Source organism: Carassius auratus, chromosome 18, assembly GCF_003368295.1.
Source record: "Carassius auratus strain Wakin chromosome 18, ASM336829v1, whole genome shotgun sequence".
Taxonomy (NCBI): domain Eukaryota; kingdom Metazoa; phylum Chordata; class Actinopteri; order Cypriniformes; family Cyprinidae; genus Carassius; species Carassius auratus.
In genome coordinates, this window is record NC_039260.1 from 565001 (window position 1) to 589073 (window position 24073).

The window sequence follows — 24073 nt, forward strand, 5'->3', positions numbered from 1 at the left end:
TGCGTTCACACCACGTTTGGCTGATTATTCGCTCTGCTCTTGGGCTGTGTTTCTCTAGTTAAACTTGTTGAGTGTGATTGCATGTCAGGTCAAACCAATCAAATAAAGATACACTTGGAAATCAGCGTGACTGAGTTAGTTTTGCATTCATGATCAAAAGAGCTAACCCAGTGGTAAAGAAGTGACCACAACACTTCTCCTGAGGAGATAACTTGCAGGTTTCTTACTATTGCACATATTCATAATCCTCTCTATGTATTTTCAACACTTTTTTAAGGCTGAAAAGTGCGCTGGAGTCATGTGTTATTGAGCTGCAAGCCTGATTCATTCACATGTGTGTTAATCATTGACCATCTTCACCAAACCATACATAATAATACAGATCATATGATTTTATTGCATCTTCAGCCCTGAATCAAATTTGAATTAATCTTCATTTGCTCTCAGAAAGAAAACAAAAAAAACCTGTGAGATGTTAAGCACTTTTCTCTAACATAAAAACACTGTGCTGAAGGTGCGTTCATTTTTACATTTACATTTAATCATTTTGCAGACGATTTTATCCAAAGCGACTCACAAATGAGAACAACAGAAGCAGTCAGGTCAACAAGAGAACAACAACAGAATACAAGCGCCATGACACGTCTCCGTTAGTCTAGTACAGAACACAGAGACAGGTTTTTTTTTTTTTTTTTTATAAGAATATGAAAGAAAAGAAAAGATAAGTGCTATCATTAGTTGGTTAAGTGCTGGCAAACCACTTTTTTGTCTTTAGATGTTTCTTGAAGATGACTCACTGAGATCTGGAGGTCATTCCAGCAGCTGGACACAGTCCAGGAGAAGGTCAGTGAGAGTGATTGTGAACTTCTTTGGGATGGCACCACAAGGAGTCGTTCAGTTGAAGAACACAAACTTCTGCAGGACACATAGGATTGAACCAGTGAGTTTAGGTGTGTTGGTGCCGTGCCAGTGGTCGTCCTGTAGACAAGCATCAGTATCTTGAATGTGATGCGAGCGGCTACCGTCGGGTCATCTGCCTGGAATGAGAAGTAGAGTTGGGTGTCATCAGCGTAGCGGTGATTAGTAAAGCCATGCTTCTGAATGACAGATCCTAACAACGAAAAGAATTCAAATATCATTACATTTTCATCTGCCATTTGCCTCGCGCCGCTTTATTTCACTTTATTTTTAATTTTATTAGATGTCTTTTTTTACATTCCCTTATTGTATAGTTGTATCTACATTTCATATTTGATCTAGATTTTTAGGCTTTAATGTTATCTGTGTGCACCGGGGTCTGAGAGTAACTGTGTGTATGTACTGCACATGTAGAAGAACGGACATTAAAGCAGACTTGACTTGACTTGAATACGCACATCTGACAAACCGCAGTAACGTCCTGCATGTGTGGTTTGGCAAAGCATCAAGATAATTCATCATATGTCAGTGTTGTCCACATACACCTATTATTCATGAAACACAAGCAGAATGAGTTTCTGTTAGAGAAAAACACAAAACTATTATGTAACCTGTCATGTTTATTTGAATGCAACAATTTATGCAAAAATGGAATAAAGTAGCCTATAACTGATTTGTTCTTCTTGTATTTTATGAATAAGGAAACTTTTATAGTTGAAGCTGTGAGTACAAACTTGAATGCCACAAACCTTTGTCTAGTCTGTCTATCATCCCCATCGATCGGTTGTCCAACATAGTTCTGTAGTCCTATATCACTTTACTTGCATCCATAAGCCCTGTTCATTGCAAGTACTGCTAAAATGATTTACTGAAATGTTGAAAAATAAGTAGCTAATAAAATACAACGAAGAATATTATAGACTGCTTTTCCCACTTAACTCTTGTTTAGAGCATCAAAAATCCATCTTTGGACTGTGAGTCCGACTCTCTAACCTTTAGGCCAGAACTTTCCCTTCATCCCCTCATGTTTTTTTAACGGTGTTATTGAATGTAACCATATAATTATTAATTAACCAATAATTTTTGCCTCATTGTTTTTATATAATGCATTTTAAGTGATTTGATTGGCTATTGTTGCTTAGGTTTGTTTTTATAACCAAAAAAGGAATATGATCTTAATACTTCTTTGTAAATTATTATTTTGAAGTTATGAAACCATGGTTAATTTGTGGTTACCGTGGATACAATAACCATGATTTTTGGTTTTATTCATGTTAGGAAAATGAAAACTCAGAGAGAATATTAGATTTGTTGTTGGTGGTGATATTATTACCGACATTAAAACACATTATTAACATCAACAGCCAAAAGAGTTTCACAGGATTATGAATGTACATGAAAGCATGGCTCCATAGTTGCATAATTTTATTAGCTGTATATTATTCATGCAACAATGCATATTACTGTTATAGTTTTTAACCATTGATATATAGCTGATAACTTTGTCTAGTGCCCTTATGAATGTTTTTAGTATAATTTCGTTCTGCAACCTACTTGTTCTTACACTGTCACATTGATAACCACCCAATGCAGCTGGTGATGAGAAAGTCACATGATGAACCGAAGCCCATCACAAGCTGCTTTTTAAATAATATCATCTATAGAAGGTTCACAGTGTGATCCATACAAGCACTAAACACCATCATGGTAACACACATGAAACTGAAATAATGCGATAAACATTCATTTAACAACATTAGGTGTAACACACAACCCTAATATACAAAACTGATTAAAAAAAAAACAACTAAAAAGAAACAATTATTTCAACCAAAATTTGAAATGTACCGCAGGGAATTCTGGGAATGTCAGTTTACAGTTCTTCACTGTAAATTATACTATCTTTTTCAATTTCAAAAATGGCATAATTCTGTAAAATTAGATGTCCAATACTGTTTTTTTAACAACAGCTAAGCAGTCCCTCTAGAGTAGATTATTTTTGATAACAAGCAAAATATGTTTGCTGCGTAAATCAGACTTTCTGAAAATGCTCATTAATTCTCTGCTAGCAGGAGAAACAGGTTTCCTCAGTAACTGCTGTGCACAAGCGGCGCTGAGCTCACAAACGCTGCTTTATCAGGCATATTACATGCAAGATGAAATGAAAATTGAATAGACTAATTAAAGATAGCCTTCCTTCAGGAATACAGTGATATAAAACACTTGCGGCTTGTTTTGATTTTTAAACGTGCTGTATTTGTTCATGTTTATTCAACGAAGCCTTTTGGAAAATGTATCAGTTTTGATATTGTGAGCGCCACAAATAAATAAATGTATGGGAAACACATCCCACAGCACAACCACCTGAGGCCAACTTCAGTCTACTCATCACCTTGACTTTAACTGCGTTTGTAGACGGGACCATAGCCAGACTGATAAGCAAACACAAGAAGTTAACTTAGGGCCAGATGCGTGCGCCCGAGGATAGATTCTCAACTTTAAATCAAAACACACCCATGATTTTATCTCATCAATTACTGCTTTATTTAATCCAAAACACAGTCTAAATAGTATTTGTGCATAATACACAGATAATATTTGTATTTTGCTTTCATTTTATTAGAAGTAGGCCAACAGCGCCCCTTAAGGAATTAAAACTTCCGGTCTCTCTCTCTTGAAACACTTTGCAGACTCAAAGTTCCGTCATTCATCAGTGGACCACTAATATAATAATAACTAATATAACTAATATAATAATAACTAATATAACTAATATAATAATAACTAATATAACTAATATAATAATAACTAATATAACTAATATAATAATAACTAATATAACTAATATATAATAACTAATATAACTAATATAATAATAACTAATATAACTAATATAATAATAACTAATATAACTAATATATAATAACTAATATGTTTTCACGGATGCTTGGGCTGAACACATGGCTACAAAGATCTTGTAATATAAAAGGAATAAATTTCATCAACAACTTCAATCTTTTCTGGGGCCATAGACAATTGTTTAAACCGGATGGCCTCCACCCAAACAAACTTGGTGCTGGAGTGTTTAAGGACAATATCTACTTCTCCCTTCGTCATCCTTCAGCAGAGTGTGTCAATCCATTCAGCACACACACACCGGGTCCGAGTCATCATGTGGTTGACATATCCCACAAGGACACTGATAACACCACGCAGACAAAACAAGCACTGCTGATAGACACTATCCCGGCTGAGCCCTGCCCACAGAGCTCCTCACAGACTGACTGTGATCTATCAAAACAGCTACAAGATTCAGCACCCAAGTACGACTTTCTGGAAAACAGCAAGGGAAGCCAGGACAACACATCACAGCCACCGGAAACACCAGAGACACAGCCCATCTCACCAGACACATCATCCCTCTCTCCAGCATCTCCACTTCTCTGCTTCTCACAGAAAATAGAGGAGTTGGTGTATGCTGGGACTAAACTCTCTCACTCATTGACTGCTAGATAGCATCAGTTATGTAAATTTTACAAACACAGTATGTTTTTATTTTGACAGAGCTTTACCTGAATCTAATCTAAAGCCATTTAACTCTTTTAATTGTTTTAAAGTTGATCATTTAAACTGATGCATTTTCATTCGTTCCTTTACTGATCTTTACTTTTTTCATATGTCTTCCTTGAGGACGGCTCCGTGTGAAAGTCAATATTATTATTATTATTATTATTATTATTATTATTATTATTATTATTATTATTATTATTATTATTATTATTATTATTATTATCCAGCAGCTGGCAGTAATTACAGTAGTGAATGCACGGAGTGGCGTTGCATCTTTTAAATGCAGCTCAGACTCGTTGCCCTTATGAAAATTAACCATTGTTCTATTGTAGTAAAAGTGTAGTAACCATAGTTTTTTTTTTGGCATATTGTTTAGGCTACCATTTGTAATAGTTTTACTTCAAATACCACAGTTAAACTATGGGTAGTCTAGCAAAACCACGGTTAATATGTGGTAAGCATATGGTTTAACCATATAGTTTTTTTGGTTTTATTTGTAGTAAATCATGTTTATTTATCGTAAGGGTGGGATAAGAATGTGCTGCTGTCAGAGTTTCTTCTTCTGCTGCAGTTTATCTTCAAGAATTCCGCTCCGCGAGCCTTGCCACCTGCGCGCGCACTATAAAAGCGCGTGCCCGCTGCGCCTCAGATCAGAACTGCTGCTGCTGCCTGAGAGCTTCAGTCCCGAACCAGATCCAGAACCAGATCCAGATCCAGATCCAGAGCAACATGCTGCGTGTGCGGTGTCTGAGAGGAGGGAGCCGAGGAGCAGAAGCTGCTCATCTGATCGGAGCTATGGTGAATATCTTTAGAGAGTAAAGCACTGTGTGTGTGTGTGTGAGTGTGTGATGAGGGTCTTTACGCATTTACAGAATGCATTTTAAGAATGTGTTTGTAGTGTTAAACTCTCAAATGCATTTTGAGAATAACGTCAGGTACCATGTTTGAATCAACGTGAAGTTACCTTTCGATTTCGCAAATTGGATCAACGTTGATAACACGATGTTGTTTCACCATCGTACCTTGCATCATGTAATAATAATAATAACTTTATTTTGTATAGCGCTTTTAAAAGTAAATTCTCAGAGCGCTTACATAAGAAAAATTAAGATAGATAAAATTGGCATGATAAACACAATACAAAAAGTATTACAAACATTTTTATAAACCTAAAAACTATTTTAAAAGTATCCAAGACATATAGTAAACCCATACAATACATCACATAAGCAACCACAAAGATCACCTTTCACCCAAATGCTTCCTTAAAATAATACATTTTAAGTAAAGATTTAAACATTTTTAAGGATGGTGCAAGCAGAGAATTCCATAACTTTGGGGCAACTGAAGGGAACACCCTATCACCCATTGCTTTTAGGTGCGTTATCAGAACAACTAAAAGACCAGCGTCGGCCGAGTGAAGATTACGTGTCAGAATGTAGAGTATTTGACAGGAAGCCAATGTAAGGTCTCTGAAACAGGTTTTATATGATCTCTATGTCTTGTCCTAGTCAGAATACATGCAGCAGAGTTTTGTACCCACTGAAGTTTGTTCAAAATAAATTTTGATGCTCCTGCTAACAAGGCGTTGCAATAATCAATTCTAGAGAAAACCAGAGTATTGGTTAATTTTTCAGCTACAGGAAAAGGCAGCATGGACCGTTATCTGGATATATTTCTGAAATGAAAATAAGAAACTTTAACAGTATTACGTACATGAAGATCAAAAGTTAAATTAGTATCAAAAATTATACCCAGGTTTTTAATTTAGATTGAAACTTTATAACAGAGCCATCCTCATGCTAGGCTACAGATTTCACTCTGAGGCGAACTGATAAGCAACACTTCTGTCTCATCACTTTTTAGACATAGAAAATTAACAGACATTCAATTTTTGATATCTGTGATACAGTTAGAAAGATGTGAAGCAGCCACATTTACATCATATTTTGAGTGAATATATATCTGATCAGCATAACAATGAAAATCAAGACTAAGAGACCTCAAAAGTGGGCCAAGAGTAAAAATATAAAGACTAAAAAGTAAAGGACCTCTTTTCTTATTAATGTTTTATCTCCTATGTTGTAAGACTGTACATACTGTAACATGAATACACAAACTGATGTTATTGATGCTATGTGATTATATGGGCAAACAATAAAAAAAAAAAAGAAAAAAAAAAAAAAAGTAAAGGACCTAAAATTGAACCCTGAGGTACACCATATTTTACCACGCCAACCTCAGATCTGCAGCCACCCAGCACAACGAATTGTTTTCAATCTGAGAGATAAAACTTAAACCAACTCAGAGCAGAGTCCGATACACCAAAGACAGACTTTAAGCGAGAAAGTAAGATATAATGATCAGTAGTGTCAGAAGCGGCACTGAGATCAAGCAAAATCAGTATTGATAAGTATCCAGAATCTGAAGCCATCAATAAGTCATTGTGAATTTAACTAATGCTGTCTCAGTGCTATGCATTTTACGGAAGCCAGATTGAAGAGGTTCATAGAGGTTATTTACAGACAGATGAGAGAGCAATTGTGATGCAACAATACGTTCGAAGATTTTAGCAATAAAAGGGAGATTAGAGATGGGACGAAAATGTGTTAGATTCTCAAAGTCACAGCTTTTTGTTTTTGGAACGGGGTTACAGCGGCAATTTTAAGTGCTGATGACACAACACCAGAAGACAGAGAGTCATTTATAATACTCAAAACAGTCGGACACAATGAAGAAAAGCATGACTGAAACAAACTAGATGGTATGGGATCAACATTTGAGGTGGTAGCTTTCATTTTTAAAACCAGATTACACAGGGATTGAGAATCTAACGTGGAGAATTCTGAAAGATAGACACCAGAGAATTCTATCTTATTTAATTTTGGGGTAACACATGTATTTGTAGTAGTAATCTGATCTCTTATCCCCTCAATCTTATTACCATAAAACACAAGAAACCTGTTACATAATTGAACAGGAGCAGAAACATTGGAAGTATTATTTCTGTTTAAAAGATTGTTGATCGAATTAAACAATTTTTTAGGGTTATCTACGTATAAATACACAATTGTATGTTCAATTAGAGCCTAGTTTGCTTTTAGATCAACACTGTACATTATAAAGGCTCACAATCAAGTGACTGGCAGCAATGGCTTTACAATCAACTCTAATCAAACTACCACATGCTCAAAATTGTAAAACAGCAGTTTTGTTTTGCAAATATACTGTGTAAAACAGATGAAAATAATCCCAAACTTTGTTTTGCAGAGTATGCATGGATGTATTGTTAAAAAGATGTAGAAGAACAATCCAAATACAATAATATTTAAAGGTTTTTGTAATAATTTAGCTTATAAATGCATATTTTGTGGTGCACTTGCAAGAGAAACCCTTGTACATTTAAGACTAAAACCAGCTGATCTCTTATTTTGCTGAAAACTACAGATTCTGTAAAAAACATGTTTTAGTAATGTGTCATATTACAAGAGATGTGTACATTTGTGTAAATGTATTGAACAGTTCAAGAAGGGAACCTGCAACCAGAGGCACTGTAAGGAGAGGGAAGTTTAGGACAATTCCTAGGGCCCACCCTAAAAATGAGCTTTGCCACCCCAGTTGCCACCCCAAAGCAGTGTATGAGATCAAAGTGCACCGAGAGCAGAACAGCGTGATTTTGACTGAAGCGGGGATTTTCTGAAGGTTGGAGAATTCTGGATTTCGCTCGCTCTCAGAGTGCTCCATTACCGCTCGATCACTAGCACAATTAATGCTGTAACTATAGCTGTTCTAAACTAGTTCTGCCTACAAGGATTGTACTGCACACTCACACACACACACAGACACACACACACACACACAGACACACACACACACACACACACACACAGACACACATAACGGATCACTCACAGACGTAAACAAACAATATTGACAAGGCTGCCCTGTGATTTGTCAGTAAAAATGCTTAGAATCAGAAAAGTTAAAGCCAAAATGTCTTTGTGTTTTAAAGTAATCAAACTGCACAGCTTCGCTGTAGAGAGATGCTGCACAGACAGGCATAGGCATGCAGGGGCGTAGATTACACCCCTTTTAATACCATGTAAATTCATCGCATTGACTTGTTCGGTGAGTCAGCTTCGGGGAAAACAGTCCTTTCCCGTTCATAGGAAAAGCATGGTGTAGACTCAGAATGGCCAACATAAAATCATTTCTGCCGCTCGTTTCTTTGTTTTGCTTATTTTTAATAAAGTGATAAAAACTTTTGTAAAAGCCTGTCGTACTTTATTATTGATCTATTAAAAATATTTGTAACATTGACAAAACAGGTCCATTGAAGTGCTTTGAAATGTGCAGTGTTCTGTGTGGTGTGTGCTGCGGCTGCCTAAACATTTTCACAAATACATGCTGTAAAATTAATATAGAACATGAAGATTTGTATCTATATAAAATACGAAAAAACATGATTATTGGTTACTAGTGAAACCATAGTAAAACAACGTTCTGCTACACTAACCATAATTTAACCATGGTATTTGTAGTAAAACTGTGGTAATAAAAACGCCATAAAATATGAGGGAGTGAGATTTATTTGATTGTGATGTGAAAGAGGGTTACTGTAAGCCGAGCAGGGGACAGGACTAAAGACAGATCACTTCAGAGTAAGTGTTACTTCCACTAGTCCGTCTGTTTATCAGTCATAGACAACTTCAGGTCAGGGTTCTTGTTTTTACTTATTAGAGATACAGAACAAGTCAAGAGAGGTTTTCAAGAGCTAATGTGAATAAACATAGATTTAAACTCAAAGAGACTTGATAGTCTGTGCATGATCTGATGTTTTATTCGGACCCAGTAGGCGAAATTAACATCACTGAGCACTAAACTCTCCAAGCCTGCATTTATTTGATCCAAAGTACAGCAAAACAGTACAATTTTGAAATATTTTCACTAGCCTATTTAAAATAGATTTTCTATTTGAATATATTTCAAAATGTAATTTATTGAGATTTCAAAGCTGATTTTTTAGCATCATTACTCGAGTCACACCATCCTTCAGAAACCAATTCTGATATTCTGATTTGCTGCTCCAAAAAAAAAAAAAAAAAAAAGATAATATAATATAATAATATAATAATGTTGAAAACAGCAGAGTATAACATTTTCAGGGTTCTTTGATTAATTGAAGGTTCAGAAGAGCAGCTTTTATCTGATATATAAATCTTTTATAAAATTATGTCTTTATCATCTCTTTTGATCAATTAAAAGAATATTTGCTAAATAAAAGTATTAATTTCTATAATTGATTTTCCAAAAATTCCAAATTATACTGACTCTAAGCTTCGGCTATGCCAGGTTCTGTGGAGGGAGAAACAGAGGGATGGGAAGGCTTGAGGAGTGACACATGGAAAGTGGGGTGAATCCGGTACTCAGGTGGTAATTGGAGTTTGAAAAGTGACCGGATTGATCTGCTCTAAGATGGTGAAAGGGGCCAATGAATCTGGGACTCAGCTTGCAGCAGGGTAGGCGGAGGCGGATGTCCAGGGGGGACAGCCAGACCTTCTGACCAGGTTGGTTTTCCGGAGCATCAGATCGGCGAAGGTCGGCTGTCATCCTATGCCTACGTAGAGCCCCTTGCAGTTGATGGTGAGCCGCTTCCCAGACCCTCTCGCTCTCTTGGAACCAGTAGTGGATGGAGGGAACGTCCGAGGCTTCACCTGACCACGGGAAGAGCAGTGGTGGGTAGCCGAGCACGCACTGGAATGGAGTGAGTCTGGTGGTGGGTTGTCGCAGGGAGTTTTGTGCGTACTCGGCCCACCCTAGGAACTGGTTCCAAGAGTCCTGGTGGCCAAGGCAGAAGGTACGGAGGAAGCGGCCGATCTCCTGAGCCTTCCTCTCTGTCTGCCCATCGGATTGGGGATGGTATCCGGAAGACAGACTGATGGCCACACCTAGGATTGAGTGGAATGCTTTCCCGGGAGATGAACTGGGGACCTCTGTCGGAGACGATGTCTTCTGGAATGCCAATGTATCTGAAGACATGGTTAAACATTAACTCTGCCATTTCCATGGCCGTGGGTAGACCCTTCAGAGGGAGAAGACTACGAGATGATTTAGAAAATCTGTCAACAATGACCAGGATACATGTATTATTGTCGGAAGGAGGATGATAAGTGATAAAGTCCACCCCTAGGTGTGACCATGGGCAATTAGGGACGGGCAGAGGGTGGAAGTTGCCTGATGGTGGATGGCTTGGACTTTTGGAGATGGCGCAGTCTTTACATCTGTTCACATAACTTCTGATGTCCGATGCCATGTTCGGCCACCAGAAGCGTTCCCTTAGCAACGAGAGGGTTTCATTGACCCCCGGGTGACCATTGCCAAGAGATGTGTGAGTGGAGTGGATGAGTGGAGTGCACCGTGTCCTGGGGATGTATTGATTGGGGAGTGTTGGCAGAGGGATCGGATGATGGTAGGGTCTCTGCGGACCAGGTAATGGGGCTGACGATTACTTTCTCAGGAAGTATGGTTTCAGGTTCTTTTAGGTTTTATTTGGGGGCATGACACCGGGACAGGGCGTCAGCCTTAATAGTCTCAAGTCTCAAGTCTCGTTTATTTATATAGCCCTTTCTACTACAACGTAGACCAAAGGACAGTACATCTAAAAGCAAGGAAACATACAAAAAAACAAAAAAACAAAATATGGAATGACAAAGTCAAGAATTAAAAGAAACAGAATACAAATAAGTTTTCACACAAGTTTTAAAAACATCAACTGACGGTGCAGATCTTATATCAGGGGGAAGAGCATTCCACAGTCTAGGTCCAACGACTGAGAAAGCTCGATCACCTTTAGTTTTAAGACGAGTTCTTGGAACAAAGAGCAGTAAACAATTAAAGGACCTTTGAGATCTACCAGAGTTCATAAGCACCAAATCCTTGATATATTACGGGGCCAACTCGTGAACAGCTTTATAAACATATAACAAAACCTTATACTGTATCCGATATTTCACAGGGAGCCAATGAAGCCTTTTCAAAACAGGTGTAACATGCTCCCTTTTCTTAATACCAGGAGCTTCGCTGCAGCATTTTGAACCAGCTGCAATCTTGAGATAAGAGATTGACTAATTCCTACATATAGAGCAGTTTCCAGATCAAGAACAGACAAAAAAGATTTCATTTTCGCAATAGTCCTTAACTGATAAAAACTATTTTTTACCACATTTTAACCTGATGGTCAAACATAAGAGCAGAGTCAAAAATTACACCTAAATTATTCATTTTAGGCTGAACGTGTGTTTCCCATATACCTAGAAATATACCTTAATGTTCTTGGCCCCTGGGCAATACGAGATGGAAAAGTTGAAGCGGGTGAAGAATAGCACCCAGCAGGCCTGTCTTGGATTCAGCCTCTTGGCAATACGTAAATATTCAAGGTTCTTGTGGCTCTTTGAGGACTAGAAAAGGGTGTTTGGCTCCCTCCAGCCAATGCCTCCATTCCTCCAGGGCCAACTTGATTGCCAGCACAGGGACATGGATGGAGGCGACTGGGATTCCCCTGCTGCTGTGACAGGGCCGCTCCCACTCCAGTCGTTGAGGCGTTGACTTCGACGATGAGGGATCGATTGGGGTCAGGATTGGGCTCCAGGAGTGGAGTGGTCATGAAAGCCTCCTTGAGGGAGTTGAAAGCCTCTGTGGCGGCTGGGGTCCATGACAGTGATTTGGGTTTGTTCCGGAGGAGGTTAGTTAGAGGGTTGGTGATGGAACTGTTATTTTGAATAAAGCATCTGTAGAAATTGGCAAAGCCGAGGAATCGTTGGAGTTCTTGATGGTGGTAGGAGTGGACCAGTTTCTGACAGCGTTTCAGGTAACGAATGTAACCCTGAGCCAGCACCTCCTTGATGTAATCCTCCATGGCCTTCTCCACCGAATGGAAAGGGGATATATCCCCAGAGTCCTGAACTTTAGAGCATTTTCATTGACAGACATTTTTCCCTGTTTCAAGTTATAAAGGTTCTCACCAATAGAAGAGTCCCAAGCTGGTTTGCCAAAAACTTATCGGAAATGGTCAATGAAGCTAGAATAAGACTGGATAACTGGGTTATTCTGTGTCCAAATTGAATCGGCCCACTGAAGTGCTTTACCTAGTAATTGAGATATCAGGAAGGCCACTTTAGACCTTTTGGTAGGGTATAAGTGCGGTTGCATCCCCAGGACCAGCAAGCATTGGAGCAGGAATCCACTGCAATCCTCCACCGAACCAGAATAGGGCGCCGGCTTGGCCATGGGACTGGCGTGCACACACACAAGCTTCTGGAGATCACTGGAGAGAGGTAAGTAGAGATAGAGTTAGTCCTTAGAGTAAGCATACAGGTAAGACCAGACACTGACTGGGTGCGTGTGTGGTATTTGTAGTGATATGGTGATTGCTGGTGGATGAGGATCAGGTGGGAGTGATTAGTATTCAGGTGAGGGAGTGCGCTGTGCTTGGTAGGTGTTGGAACCTGGCATGTCTGTAACAACAATATAATTGTTTTTGCTGTACTTTGGATCAAATAAATGCAGGCTTGGTGAACAAAAGAGACTTCTTAAAACATTAAAAAAAATCTTACTGTCCAAAAACTGTTGACTGGTTGGCTATATAGATTACTGAAATGTTATATTGTAATGTTTAAAATTAAAGTCAAAGTCACCTTTATTTAAATAGCGCTTTAAAAAAAATAGATTGCGTCAAAGCAACTGAACAACATTCATTAGGAAAACAGTGTGTCAATAATGCAGACTGATAGTTAAAGGCAGTTCATCATTGAATTCAGTGATGTCATCTCTGTTCAGTTTAAATATTGTCTGTGCATTTATTTTGCAATCAAGTCAACGATTATGTATGTGTTTAGTTTAGTGATTCCTCTGCATAACCACTAGGGGGAGCCTGACACTTTGAGAACCACTGCTTTAAACAATCTTAATACATTTTTTAATTAATGTTATGAATGAGTGACAGCAAAGTTGTAATGATCAGAGGTCAGAAACTAAAGGAACAGAAGAGATAGATCATTCTGTTCAAGCGCAGTTAGTGCGTTATTATCGCGATCACTCCGTAATTCGCACTTGCTTTAATCTCATTGCTCTTTCTTGATATCTGTTGTTTGGTGGTGATTTGTGAATTTGGTTTGTGTCGCACAGGTGAGTCGCACGGTGTCGGGATGGGTGTCACACGCGTTCCGCAGCACTTCGAGTTCCGCCACCTCGGTAACCGAGCACACACCTGAGGACTGCCCCGTGTGCGCATACAACGAGTGGGACCCACTCGAGGAGGTGATTGTCGGGAGAGCTGAGAATGCCTGCGTTCCCCCGTTCACCGTGGAGGTCAAGGTACAGAACACACACACTCACACACACACTTACACACACACACACACACATCCACACTCGCACTCAGGCTCTGCACAGTCTCTCTCTCTCACACACACACACACACACACACACATTCTTATATGTATACCATTATATTTATTTATATTCTGTAACGGTATAAAAACTTCATAATCATGGGAAGAGGGAAGTGGGAACCGGCGAACATTCAAATCAAAACTAATAACCAAATAAACACAAACCAGCACGATAGCCCCTCGCAGATGACTGATGCGCACAACCAAAACCAAACACAAAATAAAACCCAGACCTGGTCTTCTCTCGTCCTTCACTGTCGTCGCCCTTCTTTTGTATCCTTCTGATCTCCTCCGTGGGACTCGAGACCGGTGAGTGGAGCAGGTGTCGCTCATTTCCCAATCACTCCACCGTCCTTCCTCCGTTGACATGGGAAGTTGGGGAGAGTAAGTTACATGTAAAAGAAGTAAATGAAATTAAATTAAATAACCTGTTAGAAATTTAGAAAATTAATCCAAAAAAAGGAATCAAATGTAAAAGTAACATCACTTTAAAAAATGATTAAAATAGTTACACTACTTCTTAGATTTTAACTTGTAATCTGTAACCTATTACATTTCCAAAGTAACTTACCCAACACTGGTCATCATTATAATTATCATAAGACTAGTGTACAATATAAACCATGTTAATGAGCAGTAGAAGTCTTTTCCATCACATCAGAGAAATGGAAGTGTCAGCGTAAGTTCTACTAGGAAGATTAATGCCACGTCACATTACAATTAGATCTAGCCAATCGGCAGTCAGCATGAGGAATATAAAAGCCCTTTACTCACACTTCACTTCATTGTTGTTGCAGATACTGCCGCAAAGTTTTTGCTCAAACTGTCGCTTGACTTATTGCCTGGCTTTCCCTGGGTTACTTGCATATTGTTAAGTTTGTCTCCTGGTATTCATCGGCCACCAAAATATATTAAAAAAAAATGAATTTTCAGTCAGCAAGACGTACCCATCGAACACTAATGAGTGCATTGCACCTAAAACAATTTTCCCTCTGATGACGAGAGGTACCCATCCAATACCGCAAATTAAGCTTTCGCCGAACACCAACGAGTGCTTCGCAGCTAAAACAATCTTAATGTTCCCCTTTGATGGTCGGAGAGACTTACCCATATGGTGTCGCAAGTTTTTAAACTCCCAACCGGATGCCGGCAACCTTTTCCATCCTTCGGCCGGCGAGGCTTACCCGTTCAATGCGCTTGATCCCATCGGACGCCGGCGAGAGCCTCCTGGCCAGACAGCCATTACCATTCCATGTTGTTTAGGTCGCCAAACCGATCTACCCAATATGCAAGCCGTCCGATGCCGCAAGTAAAAAACACAAACAAACCCACCTTCAATCCTATGGTCGTCGATGCTTACCCGTCTCATGCCGTGAGTAGCGAACTCCCATAAGACCTCAACGAGAGTCTCATGGCCACACAAACTTACCTTTTCCATCCTATGGCATGCAAGGCTTACCCGGTCGATTCAGGGAACAGGAAGTCCCCATTGGATGCTGGCGAGAGCTTCCTGGCCACTTAATTTTAACTCTTCCATCTCACATCCGGAGAGGCTTACCCGTTCGATGTGTGTGCTCCCTTCGGACGCCGACAAGAGCCTCCCAGTTAAACAACCTTTCCTATTCCATTTCTATGGTCAGTGAGGCTTACCCGTTCAATATGTGTTTTCCATTCGGACGCAGGCGAGAGCCTCCTGGCCAGACAACCTATTACCTTTCCATTCTACGGTTGGCAAGACTTACCCATTCGATGCATGTGCTCCCTTTGAACATCGGTAAGAGTCTCCCGGCCACGCAACTTACCTTTCCATTTGACGGTAGGCGAGGTAACCGTCCGACGCTACGAGTCTCGACCTCTCGCCAAAACCTGCCTTAAACTCTCTCAGCTATCCTCAAATCTTTTAACCCCACCTGGCGAGGCTTACCCATTCGATGTTCTGAGTATGATGCCCCATTGGATGCCGCGAGAGCAATCCCAGTCAGGTTTTACTTTTCACTCTCCCCGTCCGGCGAGGCTTACCCGTCTGATGCATGCGCTCCCTTCAGACATCGGCTCGAGCCCTACTGACCGGGCGCCCACAACCACGTAGTTCCAGTAAGTGCAGCCGGAGCAAAGTCGCTCCCACCGGAGTACGTAGGCTTTTCGGCCTGCCAGCGAGATGACATCTCAGAAAACCAAAATCAGCCCCTGCCAGTACTCAATACTCAAGGGGGCGTCCTTAAACTGGCAGATGTCTTCTTGTACATTTGCTTTTTGGGGGGTACTCTAGGTTTGGGCCAGCACGCCAAATACGCATACCATACCTCAGCTAATTATATGTAAGCGTGAACTCGTGAAATCATGTTTTATTCACAAGATTCGGAAGGAGCGCGTCAGATACTTAGCCTAATCAACACAGGTGGACCTTTATCAAGTAATCAATCCCATAGTATAAATATTGCTGACTTACCTCTATCCATTGACGGTTTATCAACATCCCTCCTCCACCCCATCTCCTCACTTTGAGTTCACTTATAAAATAGATGGGGAAGGGGGGGTACTCAAGGTTCGGGCCATTCCTGAGCTCGCAGCTCCATTTAGTCACCTTTAGAAGCTTCTATACACCAGCCACTACTGTTGTTGAACTTGGATTTTAAACATCAGATATCAAGCTACTGGGAAGATGGCCATCCTCCGCATTTGAATCCCACAGTAGACATGAACCCTAAACATCTCAAGGAATATCAAGCTGTCCTCAAGGTAATCTATATGTTCTCTGCGGCCTTCATGGCTTCTCTTTATGGCCAGCGAGGGCCTTTTCTGTGGACTATTCTCAGACGTCATGCCCATGGACCGTTGGCTAAATGTCTGATGCATATGGGACATAAAAGTGGAAACAGTTCAGTAATGTTAATGTCGTTATCGGATTAGTTAAATTCTACAGGAGTTCTGCGAGATGTGTGTCATGTTCTTTAACATTCTGCCTGGAAACAAAGATTACCGTGGTGCCAACCCCCCCACCCCCCACCCCCCACAAAAGAAGAAATCCCTGTGTTTAAAAAACTGTGAGTGCTTATCAGGATCAGCTAAACGCTGGATTTTTAAAAGTATGTGAAATAATTTAAAGTTCATTGCATATAATCTTTAATGTCAAAGAGTTTTACACACCAGTATGTTATTGTGGTGACATTTCCACACCTTGAAATGTGACTATGAACAAAACAAATTGTGATTGGTTGTTTGATGGGCAGGCCTTGGCCAATGAAAGCTGCCATGAATTCCAGACCTTCAATCTAAAGGTCAGGCTATGCGAGACTAATCGTGGCTAACTCTGAGTATGGCCTACCCGGCCTCTATCCAGCGTATCGTGGTTTCTATCAATATCCGGCCTTTCTTGGTCTCTATAACTGTCTGGCATTCTTAAATGCTTTAATAATCATTTTAATTATGACTGATTAAATCTTATTTTTTCTTTTGTCCATATGTTCTAACATCTTGATAGAAGTACTTAAACTGGTGGGTATTTAATTTTCTTCTTTCTTTTGGGTATGCTCCACCCTGCCCTAGTCTTTGGCAGGAATAGCTGGAATCTACAACGTCTGATGCAAGCTACAGATGGGGCCTACGCCAAAATAATTTTGTTCTTTTGTATTGGTTTTGTAAATAAATACTTTTGCATTTCATATTCACCTCATGAGTCGTTTTGGTAGAACTGCTAACCCTAACCCTAACCCTAATCTGTGTGTGCAGGCCAACACCTATGAGAAAAACTGGCCCTTCTACCAGCAGCACGGGGGACACACATTCCCCAAGGACCACTTGAAGAAAGCAGTCGCTGAAATCGAGGAAATGTGCAATATACTCCAGCATGAGGGAGTCACAGTGAGACGACCGGAACCCATCGACTGGTCAGTGGAGTATAAAACCCCGGACTTCACCTCCACCGGTGAGAGCTGACCGCACACACACACACACACACACACACACACTTACACACACACACATACTGACATACACACACACACACACACATAGATACACACACACACACTGACATACACACACACACACACACACACACACACACACTCACACACACACACACACACACACACACACTGACATACACACACACACACACACACACACACATACACACACACACACACACACACACTCACACACACACACACACACACACACACACACACACTGACATACACTCACACACACACACACACACACACACACTGACATACACACACACACACACACACACACACACACACATACACAAACTCACACACACTGACATACACACACACACACACATAGATACACACACACACACACACACACACACACTGACATACACACACACACACTGACACACACACACACACACACACAAACTCACACACACTGACATACACACACACACACACACATAGATACACACACACACACTCACACACTCACACACTCACACACACACACTCACACACACACACACACACACACACACACACTCACACACACACACTCATACACACACACACACACACACACACACACACACTCATACACACACACACACACACACACTCACACACACACACACACACTCACACACACACACACACACACTCTCACACGCACACACGCATGCACACACACACACACACTGATATCAGCAGCTGTTTTCTGCTCAGGCATGTATGCAGCGATGCCGAGAGATATCCTGATCGTGGTGGGGAACGAGATCATCGAGGCCCCGATGGCCTGGAGAGCCCGGTTCTTCGAGTACCGTGCGTATCGGCCCCTCATCAAGGAGTACTTCAGACGAGGAGCCAAGTGGACCACTGCACCCAAACCCACCATGAGTGACCAGCTGTACGATCAGGTGTGTGATATGTGTGTGTGTGTGTGTGTATCAGTGATGCGCGGGTCAATGTATAAACAATCCGCACCCGCCCACAACTCGGACCGCAAAAAAAGAAAAAGAAAATATTGTACCCGACCCACTTCCTGACCCGCATTTTTTAAAAGTACTAAATGCATCGCCCCTTTTATATTAATTTAATTACTTAAATAGGCTATAGCCTACAGGATAATAAGCGTTATGACCGCACACATAAGGCTTGCCGTAAAGAACTGGTAATGATTATGAATGTGTCTAAATTAGCAAGGACTCATTTAATTGTTTGGTAATAAACTGGTGTTTTCTGTGTCGCTGCTGAGATGAAGTTGAGAGAGAAATGCACATTTATATGGATTACACAATCAGAGTGAAGCCTATTTATTTTGGTTTGCATATTTTTGTTTAAAAGTAGACATTTCAAGCTTTCTGTAATATATAGCCTATATTTCTTTTTAAACCCACCGACTAAAAGATTAAGACACTACCTGACCCAAAATATCACCCAAAGTTTCTACAAATTTTCGGAGCTATTTCAGAATCTGGAAAAATGACTGGAGCAAACTTACTGCAGTCGGTAGAGCGATATGAATGTGTGTGATGTACGGCATGATAAATGCTCGTCACCTTTGCTTCCGAAACTTTGTCAGCCTGTGGGTCATTTGGTTTATTGTAAAACGATTGCACTGATTTGCATGTTTCTTGATGATGCGCTTTTTTTCTGTGGTACTCACATGCACCATGTCACTTCACATCGTATTCTTCACCATGTCCCACAGAAAAACTGCTTTTGCATCTACATTCTCTGCATTCTCTGCTTCGCCATCTACAGGTCTTAATCAAGAGTGTGTTGTGGTCCATTCGCTATTACAAGTGCCTCTTCTCTTTTTCGTGGTGACGGCTGCTTAACCTGACAGAACAGCGCGCGCTCCTATTTGAGATTGTTGAATGTTGAGGAGGCGTTCATGCTCAGCCTATCGACTAACGCTTTTATTGCTCTCCTCTGAACTATTGGACATAAGTTAACAGTACACCTATGGTCGTATCCGTGTATTTATTAGGCAGGGTCGAATGAAAAAGCAGGACAGATGCTCAATTTGCGTGAGGCGGGACAAAGGGTAAATTGCTGTACAGTACAACATAAAGCGAGACAGGTGGTCACTCTATTCGCGCCAGTTATTCAGCCAATAAGTGCAGGCCTATGTATCACAAAATTGTGTCTAGTACTATATAAATTACAAAGGTTTAATTGGCATCTTCAAACGACCCGACCGACCGCGACCTGACTATCATTAAAAATATTTTTGGATGACTCGTAACCGCAGAACCGCGTGTGACCACAGGCACCCGCTCATTTTGGATCAACCCGTGCATCACTGGTGTGTATAAATGGGTAAATATTGCAATATGTGTGTGTCAATAATATCTTGCAAAATGACTTCTCAGGGTATTTGGGTTCGGTTTCCTTTGCTTGTTTTCTATATCCAAAATAAAATAATGAAATGCGTGCAGGATTACCCCATGCGCACCGTGGAGGACAGACATGAGCTGGCTGCTCAGGGGAAGTTTGTCACCACTGAGTTCGAGCCGTGTTTCGACGCTGCAGACTTCATCAGAGCTGGCACTGATATCTTTGTACAGAGGAGTCAGGTGAGTACACATCCGCTCTCATTCCTCTCTAATGCTCCAGCTTGTGTTGAGAACTCTTTCAGCTCCTCACATTTTCACTGACAGGTTACAAACTACATGGGCATCGAGTGGATGAGACGTCACCTCGCCCCAACCTACAAGATCCACATACTCTCCTTCAAAGACCCAAACCCCATGCACATCGATGGCACCTTTAACATCATCGGCCCGGGGCTGGTGCTGTCCAATCCGGATCGGCCCTGCAGGCAGGTCAGTGCTGTGCTGCCCCCTAGTGTTGATCTGTAGCACTGCAGAGACACACACTCACCTGATGGTGACTCTCTCCTGCAGATCGAGATGTTCAAGAAGGCCGGCTGGACTGTGGTGACTCCTCCAACTCCTCTTGTTCCAGACAGTGAGTACAGTGAGTTCTGACACGGGAGTCACATCAGAGCACCCAAACCTTATTTTGTGAACAATTCATCTGTGCATGTTTATATATATATTGTTTAATTAAATTGTCATAGCTGGAGATCTACTCGGGTCATTTAAGCCTCATCTCAACATCCAATCAGCAACTGAATCAAGTCCCGCCCTACATTTTTCTTTTTTTAAATAATTTGTTACAGTCAGATGTCCGTCACAATGCAGAAGAAAAGATCTGGTGCAATTTCCATTTCATTTGGACTTTAAAGGGATAGTTCACCTTCCATTGACTTGCATAGTGTTTTTTTTCATACTATTGAAGTCAATGGGGACCAGCAACTGAAGGTGAACTTTCCCTTTAAGGACATACAGCAACACAACATGCACCGGATTTTGATTAAAATCATGATCTGATTAATAAAAATAACTCTTTAGTTCAGATGCCCCGACACATATTCACCAACAGTTCTGAATTATTTTGCAAACATAGCAATCAAGTTAAAACGCTGATATACAAGAAACCTGTATTTCTAAATTTTGGAGGAACTGAATCTGTTAAATGTATCTCATTTGTTGAAGTGCTTGAGTTGCTCGTCTAGTCTGATTATATTGCTATGATGCTCAGGAGATGAAGCTCGCAGACATCAATAACGTCAAACACACTTACTCTACTTAATTATGTTTTTCTGCACAGGAACGTGGATTCAATTATAAAAATCAAAACCAGATTTCATTATAGAAATCTGCACGTAAAATATGTGCCAAAATTAATAATGAAATGATTTCATTTTCATCTTTATTTTCACTGTGACAATGTTTTTTCCTTGTCAAATTGAAAAATAAAATGCAGTTGGTGATGTTTCATTTTCACTCAATCTCAAGACCGCCAAGATTAAAATGAAAAAGGCAAATACAGTTTTTACAAAAGCTTTTTATATGGTTGCTAAGGTAATCGGGGTGGTTGCTATGGTGGTTGCTAGGGTACCTCAGGACATTTGCTGGGGATGTTGCTAGGGTACCCAGGGTGGCTGCTATGGTAATCAGGGTGGTTGCTAGGGTGTTGCTATGTGGTTGCTAGGGTACCTGGGTGGTTGCTATGTCGGTTGCAAGGGGCCCCATGATGGTTGCTAGGGCTGTTGCTATGGTACCCAGGGTGGTCGATAGGGTAATCGGGTTGGTTGCTAGGGTGTTGCTATGTGGTTGCTAGGGTACCCGAGGTGGTTGCTAGGGTGCGGTTGCTAGGGTTCCCATGATGGTTGCTAGGGCCGTTGCTAGGGTACCAAGGGTGGTTGCTAGGGTAATTGGGGTGGTTGCTAGGGTGTTGCTATGTGGTTGCTAGGGTACTTGGGATGGTTGCTAGGGCCGTTGCTATGGTAGTTAGGGTGGTTGCTAGGGTGTTGCTATGCAGTTGCTGTGGTGTTTGGGGTGGTTGCTAGGGTGTTTTTATGAGGTTGCTAGGGTATGTTGGGTAGTTGCTAGGGTGGTTGCTAGGGTATCGGAGGGGTTTGCTATGCATCTGCATCTATTCACTGCTAGTATGACTAGCATGCTGTATTTCCTGTTTACTAGCATGAGTCAAAAGATGGAGTGGCTTAGCTGCTGCCAATGATGATACTCCAAAGGCTGCTTGCCAATATGAATGATATAAACCAACCCCCATGCCTTTATGATATTCAGATTTGAAGATATCTCTCTATGCTTTGGACACTACTAATCTGATCGTAATAGGACTAGAACCACAATCAGAATTAAAAAGTCACATGTAAACACGTCAATCGGATTCAATCGCTCGATCCGACTAAAATTTTGATCAGATTGTAAGGGGTGGTTTATTCCTTTTGTAATCTGAGCGAGGGGACATGTAAACACTTGATCGGATTTAAAACCGAAACTGGAAAGTACTGCACAGTGACGTAGAAATAGCGTAATGACGTATGACTCTAATAAATGTGTATTTCATGTTGCATTGATGATGAATGTCCATGTGTGATGCATCTGTGAAATATTCGGCTTAATGTGAGTATTCTTCATGTTGTCAGATCATCCGCTGTGGATGTCGTCCAAGTGGCTCTCGATGAACGTGCTGATGCTGGATGAGAAGCGTGTGCTGGTGGATGCTAATGAGACGAGCACCCAGAAGATGTTTGAAAGTCTCGGTGAGAGCAGTGTTTGTTGTGATGAAACCATCATCGGCTCTGATGCCATTCCTTCAGCTGCTCTTGTTTGTGTTGCTCCCGCAGGAATCAAGAGCATTAAAGTCAGCATCCGGCACGCTAACTCTCTGGGAGGAGGCTTTCACTGCTGGACGACGGACGTGCGCCGGCGCGGGACGCTCCAGTCCTACTTCCTCTAGTCAAGAGAGACACGCAGTTCTTATTGAGCTCAGAATTCACCGTGGTCATACGCCGCAGACGTATCTGTTCTCGCGCTGATTTGTATTACCAAATATGTAAATAATATTTGACCTTTGATCGTTTCAGTCTGTAAAGATGAGCTCTTGTCCTTCAAGGCAGCTTGAAGTAAGTTTGTGTTACTGAATGACAATAATAACCCGCAACAAACTGTTGCACACTATAAACTTTAAAAACTTGTATCGATGTTATTGTTACTTCAGTAACACAAGCTTACTTCATGCTGCCTTGAAGGATGAAATATATTTACATTTATTCATTTAGCTGATGCTTCTATCCAAAGCGACTTACAATTGCTATAAATGTCAGAGATCGCACACCTCTGGAGCAACTAGGGGTTAAGTGTCTTGCTCAGGGACACGTTGGTGTCTCACAGTGGATTTGAACCTGGTTCTCTCACACCAAAGGCATGTGTCTTATCCACTGCGCCAACACCAACCCAACACCAAATATATATGTATTTACAATATGCACGCAACTGAATGGCGTCTGTACTTCCCAATCAGAGAGCACCTGTCCATCAAAAGCTCACTATCCAATCAGAGTAGCTCACTGTTAAGCCCGCCCCCACGAGAAGTTTGTGTCAAAACACCAAACGAAAAACTGCGAATAAGCGAAATCTGTGCCAATGCATTCAGAATCCACGATTAGCGAAACTGAATCTTTGCAAAGAATGAAGAAAGAATGAAGCATATTTGAAGAGCCTGTTAAATTTGTGCATATTTTTGATAGTTTTTGAAAAAGTTGCATTCAGTTTTATAAAGTTACGTTCA

General features: G+C 40.9%; 1 protein-coding gene across 1 annotated transcript; it reads left to right on the forward strand.

Moving 5' to 3' along the window:
• The first annotated feature begins 5182 nt into the window (after positions 1 to 5182).
• LOC113118060 (glycine amidinotransferase, mitochondrial-like) lies at positions 5183 to 23333 on the forward strand. The gene is made up of 9 exons (XM_026286929.1): positions 5183 to 5286; positions 13672 to 13860; positions 17667 to 17862; positions 18629 to 18819; positions 20347 to 20484; positions 20569 to 20733; positions 20815 to 20878; positions 22929 to 23045; positions 23130 to 23333. Exons 1-9 carry the CDS (start codon positions 5218 to 5220, stop codon positions 23240 to 23242), a joined length of 1242 nt encoding a protein of 413 aa, XP_026142714.1. The 5' UTR covers positions 5183 to 5217; the 3' UTR covers positions 23243 to 23333.
• Positions 23334 to 24073: the final 740 nt, after the last annotated feature.

Bases quoted from the DNA above. Each gene is read 5' to 3' on its own strand.
- LOC113118060 (XM_026286929.1), top strand. From the start codon at position 5,218: ATGCTGCGTGTGCGGTGTCTGAGAGGAGGGAGCCGAGGAGCAGAAGCT. The intron at 20,485-20,568 runs GTGAGTACACAT...TTTCACTGACAG, and splicing joins TCTTTGTACAGAGGAGTCAG to GTTACAAACTACATGGGCAT. The intron at 20,879-22,928 runs GTGAGTACAGTG...TCATGTTGTCAG, and splicing joins AACTCCTCTTGTTCCAGACA to ATCATCCGCTGTGGATGTCG.